Source organism: Ovis canadensis, chromosome 25 (genome assembly GCF_042477335.2).
Source record: "Ovis canadensis isolate MfBH-ARS-UI-01 breed Bighorn chromosome 25, ARS-UI_OviCan_v2, whole genome shotgun sequence".
Taxonomy (NCBI): Eukaryota; Metazoa; Chordata; class Mammalia; order Artiodactyla; family Bovidae; genus Ovis; species Ovis canadensis.
In genome coordinates this window covers 35,902,072-35,916,752 of record NC_091269.1, presented here as the reverse complement: position 1 = coordinate 35,916,752, position 14,681 = coordinate 35,902,072, and the positions used below count along the sequence as shown (strand labels likewise).

General features: G+C 37.6%; 1 protein-coding gene across 1 annotated transcript in view; it reads left to right on the top strand.

Moving 5' to 3' along the window:
• RTKN2 (rhotekin 2) overlaps window positions 1–14,681 on the top strand; it is a 129,454-nt gene that overhangs the window by 69,297 nt on the left and 45,476 nt on the right. Inside the window, exon 7 of the mRNA XM_069571757.1 lies at window positions 7,532–7,626. Coding sequence (XP_069427858.1) covers window positions 7,532–7,626 — 95 coding nt within the window. The remainder of the gene's footprint in view (window positions 1–7,531; window positions 7,627–14,681) is intronic.

Sequence of the window (14,681 nt, the reverse complement as noted above, 5' to 3'; positions counted from 1 at the left end):
CCTAAGATAGCTTTTAATTTTTAACCAAAATGGGCAACATATATCTTCTTTAGTAATATGTCATGTGACCAAATATAGCTGTTCTTCCTTACAAAAGAGTACATTTTTTTTTCAGACTTCCATTTAAGGTAGTCATTTATTTTTTCATAATGTTTTTGGAACCCTTGCTGCATCAAATGCTACAACAATTGGCCTATTTGTTAAAAAAAAAATGTAGCTGATTAAACTTTTGGGAACTCAATATTAGGGTTGGCTTAAAAGAATGAGTGTAATGTTTTAGTAAGAAAATGTTATCCTGACAAGAATGCTTTAAAAGTGAGATCATTGTTGATTTTGGAAGCATTGGCATTGTAATTAGTCATGGTTTAAAAATGAAGTAACTTGAAATATCATCATAAAGTATTGTTTGATCTGAAAGAAGACAGTGAACATTTTTGGTAATTCTTAGCATGCTCCCTGGTGTGATTCATTTATTCGTTTTATTTGTGGAATTTAGCTTACTGAAATTCCTGTAACTAGATTTTTCCCAGTGTTTCTAATAGCTGAATTAACTATTTTATGTACCTTGAGAACCAATTAGTACATTATTCTTCATTGTATAAATACATGTTATTTTAAACAATTATCTTGTGGAAACTAGTAAAACTGAGAGTGATTATTTACTTGACAGAAAAGTATTAACTAAAAATTAACTAAATATTAACTAAAAAAATAAGCCATTATACTACATTTTAAATTAAAGTTATAAAGCAAATATCTTTGTGCAGAATAACTGGATTATTCATGTTTTGAGGAACAGTGAAGTTGATGGTTTGGTAGTGTGAAAGATGATACAGTGTTCAAGATTAAGGAATTACTCAGCTATGGGGTATAATTTTATTTATTCATTCAATCATTTTAGAAATGATTATTCAGCCGTTGTATCATGTGCTACTTTGGATTTAAAGGTTAGTAAGCCATGTCTACTGCACTCAAAATTCTTGCAGTAGTAAAAGATAGTATGTATCTGTTTTAATAGACAAGTACCTTAATTAAATTATTAATGAAGTATAAAGGGTAGTGGTAGTAAGTATAGTATAGTGGGATTCTGTTTCCAGTGTACTGCTTGCTAGCTACAGGCAAGTCAGTTAAACTGCGCATAGGTAGATGTAGTATTATAACGCTTTGCATGTTTGATTTTTAGGGGAGGGTTTTCATCCTGCTACTTCACAGATCCTGCAACATTGTTTAATTCATTGTGTGTGTGCTTAGTCGCTCAGTCGTGTCCTACTCAGACTGTAGCCTGCCAAACTCCTTTCTCCATGGGATTTTTCAGGCAAGAATACTGGAGCAGTTTGCCATTTCCTCCTCCAGGGAATCTTCCTGACCCAAGGATCAAACCTGCATCTCTTGGGTCTCCTGCATTGCAGGTGGATTCTTTACCTGCTGAGCCATTGAGGAAACCCAGTTATTTCATTATAAAAGTAATATAAACTTTAGAAATAGAACCTAGAAAGAGAAAAAAAAATGTGTGCAGTTTATTATAGATCAGTTGGGCTTCCCTGATTGCTCAGTTGGTAAAGAATCCGCCTGCAATGCAGGAGACCCCAGTTCGATTCCTGGGACAGGAAGATCTGCTGGAGAAAGGATAGGCTACCCACTCCAGTGTTCTTGGGTTTCCTTTGTCGCTCAGCTGATAAAGAATCTGCCTGCAATGCGGGAGACCTGGGTGTGATCCCTTGGTTGGGAAGATCCCCTGGAGAAGGGAAAGGCTGCCTACCCCAGTATTCTGACCTGGAGAATTCCATAGACTGTATAGTCCATGGGGTCACAAAGAGTCAGACATGCCTGAGTTACTTTCACTTTATAGATCAAATCAGTTCAGTTTACTCTCTCAGTCGTGTCTGACTCTTTGTGACACCATGGACTGCAGCACGCCAGGCCTCCCTGTCCATCACCAGCTCCCAGAGCTTGCTCAAGCTCATGTCCATCAAGTTGGTAATGCTCTCCAACCATCTCATCCTCTGTTGTCCCATTCTCTTCCTGCCTTCATTCTTTCCCAACATTAGGGTCTTTTCCAATGAGTCAGTTCTTCACATCAGGTGGCCAAAGTATTGGAGTTTCAGCTTCAGCATCAGTCCTCCCAGTGAACATTCAGGACTGATTTCCTTTAGTATTGGCTGGTTGGATCTCCTTGAAGTCCAGGGGACTCTCAAGAGTCTTCTCCAGCACCACTGTTCAAAAGCATCAATTCTTCGGCACTCACCTTTCTTTATAGTCCAACTCTTACATCCATACATGACTTCTGGAAAAACCATAGCTTTGACTAGAAGGACCTTTTTCTGGCAAAGTAATTTCTCTGCTTTTTAATATGTTTTCTAGATTGGTCATAGCTTTTCTTCTAAGGAGCAAGTATCTTTTAATTTCATGGCTGCAGTCACCATCGATAGTGATTTTGGAGCCCCCCAAAATAAAGTCTCTCATTGTTTTCCCATCTATTTGTCATGAATTGATGGGACCAGATGCCATGATCTTAGTTTTCTGAATATTGAGTTTTAAGCCAACTTTTTCACTCTCCTCTTTCACTTTCATCAAGAGGCTCTTTAGTTCTTTTTCACTTTGCCATGAGGGTGGTATCATCTGCATATCTGAGATTGTTGATATTTTTCCCAGCAATCTTGATTCCAGCTTGTGTATACTTTTTATATTTTGAACTGATGTTTTACCTCCAGGTTTTAAAGTAACTAGCTTTGTGAGATATATATATTCATAATTATGCTGTACATTCATATATATGTGTATGTATCTATGTACACACATGTTTTTTTCCTTGAGTTATTAGAGAGTCTTTATATGATCATTTTAATGACCACATTATCTATCAATTGGTTCTATCATACTTTCTTCTTAGGGGAGGTTATCAATAACTTTTTTGTATTGTTATTTTAAGATGTGTAATTCATTGGAAACAGAAGCAAATGTATTACATGTTTATCTCAAATAGTTGAGGAAAAGATGTCTTAGCCACAATTGTTTTATAAGGCCTGAGAAAAAATTCGACATATATTTGGGTCATCACACAATTTTAGCCTATTTTGCCACACAGGTTGCCACCTCTGCAATGCACTTGGTACAAATACACAGCCTGTAACATAGCTACTTCCTGTGTATACTAAAGCAGTATTTCATATTCCATTGTGTATGGAAATGATGCTATTCTTGAAGTGAAGAATACTTTAATACTTTTAGTGGTCAGTAAGAATAAATTACATCACTCCTAAAAGTAAAACACCGAAGTATCTTCATTCTCTTTCTCTCCCAGTCTCTGCCTTTTATCATTTCAGATAATATTTCTTGATGAATTTAAAATACATGCAGACTTTTCATCTAATACCTTGATCTCTAAGATTCATGACTTCCTTGCCTCTGGTGATCTTGTGCCTGTTTTAGCCATCCATCCCACAGTTGTACCCTAGATCTTGTCATTACTAATAATTGCATATGGTCTGTGTAGTAATATCCAATGATACCTACCACCTCCCACATTTCCAGCTTTCTCTGTTCAATATTCTGACTCTAATTAGCTTAAATTCCTTGATGTACCATTTTATTATTTTCTATTATTTTCTCCTTTTGTTATACTTACCTTGGAGAAACTTCAGTTCAGTTCAGTCACTCAGTCATGTCCGACATTTGTGACTCCATGAACTGCTTCATGCCAGGCTTCCCTGTCTATCACCAACTCCCGGAGCTTACTCAAACTCAAGTCCATCGAGTCGGTGATGCCATCCAACCATCTCGTCCTCTGTTGTTCCCTTCTCCTCCTGCCTTCAGTCTTTCCCAGCACCAGGGTCTTTTCCAATGAGTCAGTTCTTTGCATCAGATGGCCAAAGTATTGGCATTTAAGCTTCAGCATCAGTCCTTCCAGTGAATATTCAGGACTGATTTCCTTCAGGATGGACTGGTTTGGTTAAATCCTTCCTTTAGCTCCTCTGCACCTGCACTTATGAGGAATAGATGAGGAAGTGAGAAGAATAATACTGTCTGGTCTCACTTCAGAGGGATCGCTGATCTTAAGTGAGTTCCAGTATGAGCAGTCGTCCTAAGTGTCCACAGCCTTTCACTTTACCTCTCGTCAGAATTAGTATTTCACATTACACTACTCTCTCTTATAGAACCTCTTTTTCCACTCCTTATTCAAAGCTAATGTTGTTGTTGTTGTTCAGTTGCTGAGTCGTGTCGGACTCTTTGTGATCCCGTGAACATACACTTCAAGCTCCTTTGTGCTCCACTATCTCCTGGAGTTTGCTCAGATGTGTATCCATTAAGTTGGAGATGCTGTCTAACCATCACATTCCCTCTGACCCCTTCTTCTTTTGCCTTCAATCTTTCCCAGCAACAGGGTCTTTTCTAGTGAATTGGCTGTTGGCATTAGGTAGCCAAAGTATTAAAGCTTCAGAAACAGTCCTTCAAATGAATATTCAGGGCTGATTTTCTTTAGGATTGACTGGCTTGATCTCCTTGCAATCCATGGTACTCTGAAGAGTCTTCTCCAGCACAGTTTGAAAGCATTAATTCTTTGGCACTCAGCCTTCTTTATGGTTCAACTTTCACATCTATATGTGACTACTGAAAAACCATAACTTTAAAAGACACTTGATCCCTGGAAGGAAAGCAGTGACAAACCTAGACAGCATATTAAAAAGCAGAGACATCACTTTGCTGACAGAGGTCTTTATAATCAAAGCTGATGACTTCATTTGATACAGCATTGATGATGCCGAAGTAATCAGAAGAGAACTTGCGTATCCTCCGTCAACCAAATCTATCAGCCTGCCTGCATTTGTATCTTCGTTTGCTGCTTTCCTTCCTTTTGAACTGCCCTTACTCCATCTGAGACCACCCGCCTGTGCATTCGGTCATCTTCTCAAGTTCTCAAAAGTTGGCTCCTGCACATGCCCCCCCTTCTCTATCATCAGTTTCTCTTCTACTGCATCATTTCCAAACACATAAACATGCTGAAGTGCCTTGCGTTTCTCCTGCCCCATTGCACAGCTGTCCTTTACAGAGAAGTTTTTATGTACTCTGTCTCCACTTCCTGTCCTCCCCAGTTCAGTCAGGTTTCACCATGTTAACTTCTATCCCATCCTGTAGAAACTGCTCTTATCGAGGTCAGCAGTGATCTACATGTTGCCAGATACCAAGGTCATTTATCAGTGTTCCTCCTCCTGGAATTTTCAGTATTCAGCATAGTTGATCACTCTCCTTGAAACACTTGTTGAACTTGGCTTCCTTGGATACCACTTTTGTGATTTTTCTTCTGCCTCAGTGACTGTTTGTTCTTTGCCTGTCTCCTTTGTTCATTGCGCTTCAACTTAATCTGAGATGATGGAGTGCTTGTGTCCAAATACTCAGTTGTCACATTTTATGTAACTAACTTTCATTAAATATCATTTATATATTGGTAACTCCCAAATTTCATTCTTTAATACTTTTTTCTCTTATAACTCCAGATTCATTATCCACCTGCCTACCCTACAACCCAGACTCAAACCTAATCTGTTCAAAACTAAATTTTTACTTCCCATATCCCTTCTTTTCTCAGTCAGCCTCTTTGCAGTTAGTAAGAATTTGCTTTTTCTAGCTGCTCAGGCCAAACTCTTTGGAGTTGTCTTTGATTCTTTCCTTTCTTTTGCATCCTGTGTCCACATTGGGTCAACTCTAGAATATATCAAAAATTTTACCACTTCTCACCATCCCAGCAACTACCACCTTATTCCAGGCCTGCATCAGCTCTTGACTGGTGAGGTGCAGTAGCTTTCTGGTTGGCATCTCCATTTCTCTCTTGGCCTCGGTGGTCTTTTGTCTGCATGGCAGCCAGAGGGATCATTAAAAAATACAAGTCACATCATAGCACATGCCTCTGCTCAAAACCTACCACTTGCCTCCTGTCTCACTCAGAATAAAATCCAGGGGCCTCCTCATGCCCTACAAGGCATGCCCTCCTGCAGTGTATGGTGTCCGCCTGTACTCAGCTTGCAGACATTGTGTCTCCCTCTCTGTCACTGTGATCCTGCCACACTGATCGGCCTTGTTGTGTGTCAGATGCACCTAGTGTCACTCTCTGGCATCACTTATCCACCTCTTGTCAATAATCTGTTCCTGAAAATAACACCTTTTGCACTAAAACACTAATAGGGAGTCTATTTACCGTTGGAAAAATTGTAGTTGCATAAAACCCATGTATCAATGACCAATTCTTATGTTGAGATAGTGCTTAAATGTTGTGCCCCATCACCAAGCATTCATATGATTGTTAATAGGCAGTTTTGTGTGTAGTAATACTTGCTCTTCTATTATAATTGCTGTTCTCAATTGCTTTTATTCTTCACCATTAAAAAAAAAAAACTTCCTCAACTTTTGAGGGGCACTTATTATGTAACAATAGGGAAAAATAAGAGCTAATAATGAAACTCACTATAGAAATTTGTTAGGACAAGTGAAGAATAGCAGAGAATGCCCACCCTGAAAATGAGGTTCTCACAGTGTGTCTTTGCCCTAGCAACCTTCCCAATAGTCTGAATAGAAGTCTGAATTATATCAGTCATATTCAGAATGTAACTTAAAAATGTACTTACGAGTTATTCTGTTAAATTTTTTTTGGGGGGGTCAAGTTTTGGAGACAAGCATCCATTTTCTTATGCAAACACTGACAAAAAAACATTGGCTAGTAAGATATATCTCTTGTCTATGATGCTTGTATATTGAAAACCATGATATGCATGCTCAGTTGCTGAGTTGTGTCCAACTCTTTGAGACTCCTTAGACTGTGGCCCGCCAGGCTTCTCTGTCCAGATAAATCAAACCAATAAAATCAAGTGCTATAAATCTTAAACTTATACAGTAATGTATGGCAATTGTTTTTCAGTAAAACTGAAAAATCCAAAACCAAGACGCCTTCACCCAGGGAACAACATTCTGTGGAGTGTGCCATTATTTATTAATGAAGTGCATGCATGCATTGCATTATTGCTACATGTATATGTATTTTTTGTAATGTTTATTTTATTACATATATAGTAAGAGACAAAGAAGATTTATGAAACATATCACCTGGCCCAGTTAATAAAAATTCTCATCAGACTTTACATGGTAATTCTATTTTATTTTTCAAAGAATGACCATACTGTTTTCCATAGTGGTTAACATTTTACATTTCCATCAACAATGCAGAATGATTCAAATTTGTCCACATCCTTGCCAATAACTTGTTGCTTTCTGTTTTCTTTTGTTTTGTTTTGTTTTTTAAATAATGGTCGTTCTAATGGATGTGAAGTGGTTTGATTTGTGTTTTCCTAATTATTAATGTTCTTGAGTATCTCTTCATATTTTTATTGGCCATTTGTATATTTTCTTTAAAGAAATGTCTATTCAAGACCTTTGCCCATTTTTAAATCGGGTTGTTTATTTTGTTGTTGTTGAACGTCTAAATATTTTATGTAGTAGAAAATATACTAAAATTCTTAACACCTGTCTTTTTTCTCACTATTAGTGGTGCAAAGTACAGTTTGCTAGCTCATACTACCCTGAGCTTGGAAAGCGCTGAGGATAGCTTCAAGACTCATAGTCTCTCTGTTAATGGGAATGGTAAGTACAGTATTTATTTTACTTATTATACATGTTATGTCAATATATGTGTCGTGACAGTAATAATTGCTGATTTTAATATGTTCCTCTGAAGTGACTGTTAGCTTATATGAGATAGGCATGAGTGATTCTGTGGATTCTTTCAAATATGTCTGTCCCTTTTCCCCAAAAGTGAAAAGTTTATTTTTCTCTCTGTCTCCTGTGTGCTAGAGATTTGTTTGTGAGGCTTGCTTGTTAAGAACAGAAAGGTTTTGCATTTTCTGAATCCTTTTCTTTGACTTGAAATGAGAGACTTCACCACTCTTCTGTTAATAGTTGTCAAAGACCTATCTTATTTTTGAATTTGTAATTGAGGAAACCAACCTGTCTATTGGTAGAAAGCAGAGGATATAAGGGAAAAGTGAAAGTGAAGTCGCTCAGTCGCATCTGACTCTGTGCGACCCCAGAGACGGCAGCCCACCAGACTCCCCCGTCCCTGGGATTCTCCAGGCAAGAACACTGGAGTGGGTTGCCATTTCCTTCTCCAGTGCATGAAAGTGAAAAGTGAAAGTGAAGTTGCTCAGTCATTTACTCAGTTACTCCACGGACTGCAGCCTACCAGGTTCCTCCGTCCGTGAGATTTTCCAGGCAAGAGTATTGGAGTGGGGTGCCATTGCCTTCTCCAAGGGAAAGTGGGGCTAAATTAATCTTAAACATTCCAGTGGACCTGCATCAAACCTAGACTGGCGATTCGTTTTTTATATGATATTATACATGTTTCAGTGCCATTCTCCCAAATCATCCCACCCCCTTCCTCTCCCACAGAGTCCAAAAGACTGTTCTATACATCTGTGTCTCTTTTGCTGTCTTGCATACAGGGTTATCGTTACCATCTTTCTAAATTCCATATATATGCATTCGAATATTGTATTGGTGTTTTTCTTTCTGGCTTACTTCACTCTGTATAATCAGCTCCAGTTTCATCCATCTCATTAGAACTGATTCAAATGTATTCTTTATAATGGCTGAGTAATACTCCATTGTGTATATGTACCACAGCTTTCTTATCCATTCATCTGCTGATGGACATCTAGATTGCTTCCATGTCCTGGCTATTATAAACAGTGCTGTGATGAACATTAGGGTACACATGTCTCTTTCAATTCTGGTTTCCTTGGTGTGTATGTCCAGCAGTGGGATTGCTAGGTCATAAGGCAGTTCTATTTCCAGTTTTTTAAGGAATCTCCACACTGTTCTCCATAGTGGCTGTACTAGTTTGCATTCCCACCAACAGTGTAAGAGGGTTCCCTTTTCTCCACACTCTCTCCAGCATTTATTGCCTGTAGACTTCTGGATAGCAGCCATTCTGACTGGCGTGAAATGGTACCTCATTGTGGTTTTGATTTGCATTTCTCTGATAATGAGTGATGTTGAGCATCTTTTCATGTGTTTGTTAGCCATCTGTATGTCTACTTTGGAGAAATGTCTATTTAGTTCTTTGGCCCATTTTTTGATTGGGTGTTTTATTTTTCTGGAATTGAGCTGTAGGAGTTACTTGTATATTTTTGAGATTAGTTGTCAATTGCTTCATTTGCTGCTATTTTCTCTCATTCTGAAGGCTGTCTTTTCACCTTGCTTATAGTTTCCTTTGTTATGCAGAAGCTTTTAATTTTAATTAGATCCCATTTGTTTATTTTTGCTTTTATTTCCAGTATTCTGGGAGGTGGGTCATAGAGGATCCTGCTGTGATTTATGTTGGAGAGTGTTTTGCCTATGTTCTCCTCTACGAGTTTTATAGTTTCTGGTCTTACATTTAGATCTTTAATCCGTTTTGAGTTTATTTTTGTGTATGATGTTAGAAAGTGTTCTAGTTTCATTCTTTTACAAGTGGTTGACCAGTTTTCCCAGCACCACTTGTTAAAGAGATTGTCTTTAATCCATTGTATATTCTTGCCTCCTCTGTCGAAGATAAGGTGTCCATAGGTGTGTGGATTTCTCTCTGGGCTTTCTATTTTGTTCCATTGATCTATATTTCTGTCTTTGTGCCAGTACCATACTGTCTTGATGACTGTGGCTTTGTAGTAGAGCCTGAAGTCAGACAGGTTGATTCCTCCAGTTCCATTCTTCTTTCTCAAGATTGCTTTGGCTATTGGAGGATTTTTGTATTTCCATACAAACTGTGAAATTATTTGTTCTAGCTCTGTGAAAAATACCGCTGGTAGCTTGATCAGGATTACATTGAATCTATAGATTGCTTTGGGTAGTATACTCATTTTCACTATATTGATTCTTCCGATCTATGAACATGGTATATTTCTCCATCTATGAATGTCCTCTTTGATTTCTTTCACCAGTGTTTTATAGTTTTCTATATATAGGTCTTTATTCTCTTTAGGTAGGTATATTCCTAAGTATTTTATTCTTTTTGTTGCAATGATGAATGGAATTGTTTCCTTAATTTCTTTTTCTGTTTTCCCATTATTAGTGTATAGGAATGCAAGGGATTTCTTGTGTTGATTTTATATCCTGCAACTTTACTATATTCATTGATTAGCTCTAGTAATTTTCTGGCGGAGTCTTTAGGGTTTTCTATAGAGGATCATGTCACCTGAAAACAGTAAGAGTTTTACTTCTTCTTTTCCAATTTGGATTCCTTTTATTTCTTTTTCTGCTCTGATTGCTATGGCCAAAACTTCCAGAACTGTGTTGAATAGTAGCGGTGAAAGTGGGCACCCTTGCCTTGTTCCTGACTTTAGGGGAAATGCTTTCAATTTTTCACCATTGAGGATAATGTTTGCTGTGGATTTGTCATATATAGCTTTTATTATGTTGCGGTATGTTCCTTCTATTCCTGCTTTCTGGAGAGTTTTTATCATAAATAGATGTTGAATTTTGTCAAAGGCTTTCTCTGCGTCTATTGAGATAATCATATGGATGACCCAGAGGGATGGTATGGGAAGGCAGGTGGGAGGGGGTTTCAGGATTGGGGACACATGTACACCCATGGCAGATTCATGTTGATGTATGGCAAAACCAATACAATATTGTAAAGTAAAAAAATAAATAAATAAAATCTGAAAAAAAATAATCTTTAACATTTTTCTCTAGATGACAATTGGTAGTTATAATTTGTTGAAAAGAAATAGATAGCAGGGTGAAGAAGGGACGGGAGTGATTAGGAAGATTTGTAAAACTTAGCATAAGCACTCTCCACACTCCCAGATTACTTTTAGCTATGATGAAAAATATACAGTAGTGTTGGTAAAGTAGATTGGAAATATGATTTGGATTATTTATTTTTTCATTTTTCAAGGTAGAATATACAAAATCATTTACTACCTTATACTTTTTGCTGTAAAGAGAGATGACTCTCTACATTTTTAAAATTTCACACTAAAATATTACATTAAAAATAGAGAAAAGTTCATAAAATGTAAATGTGCAGTTTAACAAGTAATTATGATATGAATGGGGCTTCCTTGGTGGCTCAGAGGTTAAAAATCCTTGTGTGTTATATAATACCTTATTACATCTGGGATCATTTTCCTCCTGCTTGAAGTATAATCCTTAGAATTTATTTTAGTATGTTATGTCAGTATCATACCTCTTGGTTCTTTGTGTTTGTCTGAAGATGACTTTGTTTAGCTTCATTCTTAAAAGGCATTTTTTACACGGTGTAGAAGTTTGGCTCTTTAATATTTTTCTTTATGAATATTAAAGCTATAATTCCACTACCTTCTGGTGTCCTGTGAAAAGTGAAAGTGAAAGTGGCTCAGTCATGTCCAACTCTTTGTGACCCGTGGACTATACAGTCCATGGAATTCTCCAGGCCAGAATACTGGAGTGGGTAGCCTTTCCCTTCTCCAGGGGATCTTCCCAATCCAGGAATTGAACCGGGGTCTCCTGCATTGCAGGTGGATTCTTCACCAACTGCTCAGAGGTTAAAGCATCTGCCTCCAATGCGGGAGACCTGGGTTCGATCCCTGGGTTGGGAAGATCCCCTGGAGAAGGAAATGGCAACCCACTCCAGTATTCTTGCCTGGAGAATCCCATGAACGGAGGAGCCTTGTAGGCTACAGTCCACAGGGTCGCAAAGAGTCAGACACGACTGAGCGACTTCACTTTCACTTTCTTTACCAACTGAGCCATCAGAGTCTTGAACTGGCTATTAAAAATCATTTGTCAGCATGTCGCTTCTGTGATGGTAACTTTTCATTTTTTTCTTTGTCTTTGGTTTTCTGAAGCTTCACCATGCTATAGGTGAAGAATTTAGTTTTATTTATGATGCTTTTGGAAATCTTGAACTTCTTAATGCTGATTGATGTCTTTCATTATTCTGGACAAAATCTTGTCTGTTCAGACAGCCTCTGATCCATTCTCTTGCCTTTCTTCCTCTAGCATTCTTATTAAACCTATGTTAATCTTTCTGACTGTGTTCTCTCTTTTTATTATCATTTATGATCTATTCCTCATCTTTTTTTTCCTGTCTTTGCTACTTTTCCTAGAATTTTTAATGCCTTCTTTTATTTCCTTTAACCTCTGTGCAGCTCTGTCTGATCTGCTGTTGTATCTGTATACCAAGGTCTTTATTTCATTTATTGTACTTCTTATTTCTAGAAGTTCTGTTGGATTTTTTTCTCAAATCTGTTATGCCACTTTATATTCCCTGCATGCACTGTTAATATTCTTTCAGGTTTTTATTAAGAGAGTAAGTATAGCTATTTTATAGTCTATGGCTAATAATTCAGATATATAAAGTCTTTCTTTCAGTTTCTATTTTTTTTTGTAACTGGTTACCACTCAGTTTCTTCATGTATAGTTATTTTCATGTACTTGTCATTATAATTGACTATTTACATAGCAGAATAAATTAATGCTTAGTATTTGTTTCTGGTAGGAACTCGGAGAGACTAGGCTCACTTTATCCAAAGACCATGTCTGAGTTTCTCTGGATCCCTTCATCCCCATTTCTAGGCAGTGGGAATCCTGGGCAGTTAGACTGGTTTATTTATGGAAGGAAATGGCAACCCATTCCAGTTTTCTTGCCTGGAAAATCCCATGGACAGAGAAGCCTGGTAGGCTACAGTCCACGGGGTCACAAAGAGTTGGACACGACTGAGCGACTTCACTTTCACCACCCAGTTGGTGATTCCTTTGGGCTATCAGTTTAATATGAGGAATCCTCCCATTAATCTGCCTATGTTGTTAAAGTCCTAGACTGATTTCTGGTCTACTTCCCTCATCTTGCAAGATCTTTAAATCATAAATTGGATTTGCTGGGATTAGCAAATGCTCTCAAGACAGATTCTGTGCTCATTTAACTTACTGGTTCTCATTTATCAGATTTGTACTGGTAGTTTCTTTTAGCTTGTTACCTCTTTGTTGCGCTAAAGTTTTTAAAATAGATTTGGTTCAGCATTTTATAGTAGTTTTCAGTGGGAGGATTGGTCTGAACAATTCAATTGAGCTTTCTTTCATCCACAACTTCAAGTTTGTAATAAATAGTATTAGCATTATCAGTTGGCAAATCGGAAAACTTGGCAGATTAAGTTTTAATTCCATTTTGTGTCAGTTCTCTAGAATTATTGATGTTATCACCATATATTGAGTGCCTGTTATGTTCCAGACATATTCAGCCTTGAGAAAGAAAATTCTGTAATATGTGACCTCATGAATGATATTTGACATAATGCTAACTGAAATAGCCAGTCACAGAAGGACAAATACTACCTGATTCCACTTATATGAAGTGTGTGAAATAGACAGACTGTTAGAAGCAGAGCATAGTTTACTGTGAGAGTTACTATGGCAGTGACTAGGGGTTTGGAAGAAGAGAAAGGGGGTGCTAATAAACTGGTATAAAGCTTCCGTTAAGCAAGGTAAATAAGTTCTAGAGATCTGCAGTACAACATGTGACATAGGTTAACAATACTGTATTGTTCTCCCCCAAATCTGTTGAGAGTAGGATATCCTATTACATGTTCTTATGCTAAAGCAGTTTTTATTTTTAGCCTCTGTGAGATATAGTTATTAGGGAGCATTACAATGAAGTGATTAATGATGGAGACTGTGGAGCCATCAGCCATGGATTCGTATTCTAGTTCTACCACTGGCTAACTCTGTGACCTTCCCAAGTTCCTTATTTTGTTATCATTTACATTTTACAGATGAATAAAATACAGCTTAGAGAATGTAATGTGCCAGATTATGTAGCTAGCTAGTGTTCAAGCCAGACTTTAAATAATCCAAGACAGGCAGTGCTTTTTCTGCTATGTGTTCTGGTCAGGCATTATATTATTACTGATAAAGCACCTGAAAATTCAAAATACCATCGATTTGTTAATAATGGAATTGATGATGAAAGATCCTATTCTTTCAACTAAATCATCGGAAAGACCGTTGAAATGAATAAAATTCACAAAGAAAGCATCAATGTCATCAGTGTCCCTTGTCGTTAGTGTTCTTTAAGATATTACTAGATTCTCCTGTAATAAAATGCGCATGAGCAAATAAGCATGAGAACTAAGTGGTATATTTCTTTCTAAGAGAAACACAATAGAGATTAGCATATTGAGCATTCATGCTAAGTCGCCTCAGTCATGTCCTCACGTGTCTTTGTGCCCCTGTGGACTGTTGCCCACCAGGCTCTTCTGTCCATGGGTTCTCCAGGAAAGAACACTGGAGTGGCCATGCTCTCCTCCAGAGGATCTTCCTGACCCAGGGATTGAACCCACATCTCTTATGTCTCCTGCATTGGCACTAGTACCACCTGGGAAGCCTGAGTAGGATATTAAAGACTACGAAAAGACCTGTGCTTACAGCAGTAATACCCCAAAACGGTTTACAGCCGAACTTGTAGCTTCCACTGGAGAAAATTTAAGAACACTAGCCTATATGCCAAACTCTTTTGATGTGATAAGTATGTTCCTAGAAATGTGTGTGTAAATGAAAATCTTGTAAATCAGTTATATTTTGGGGAAGAAAGTACATAATTAAAAGTAAACACAATTTTATGCAGGAAAAAGTCACCTTTTATTTGTTAATAAATCTATGTTTAATAAGGTTTTCCTAAATAA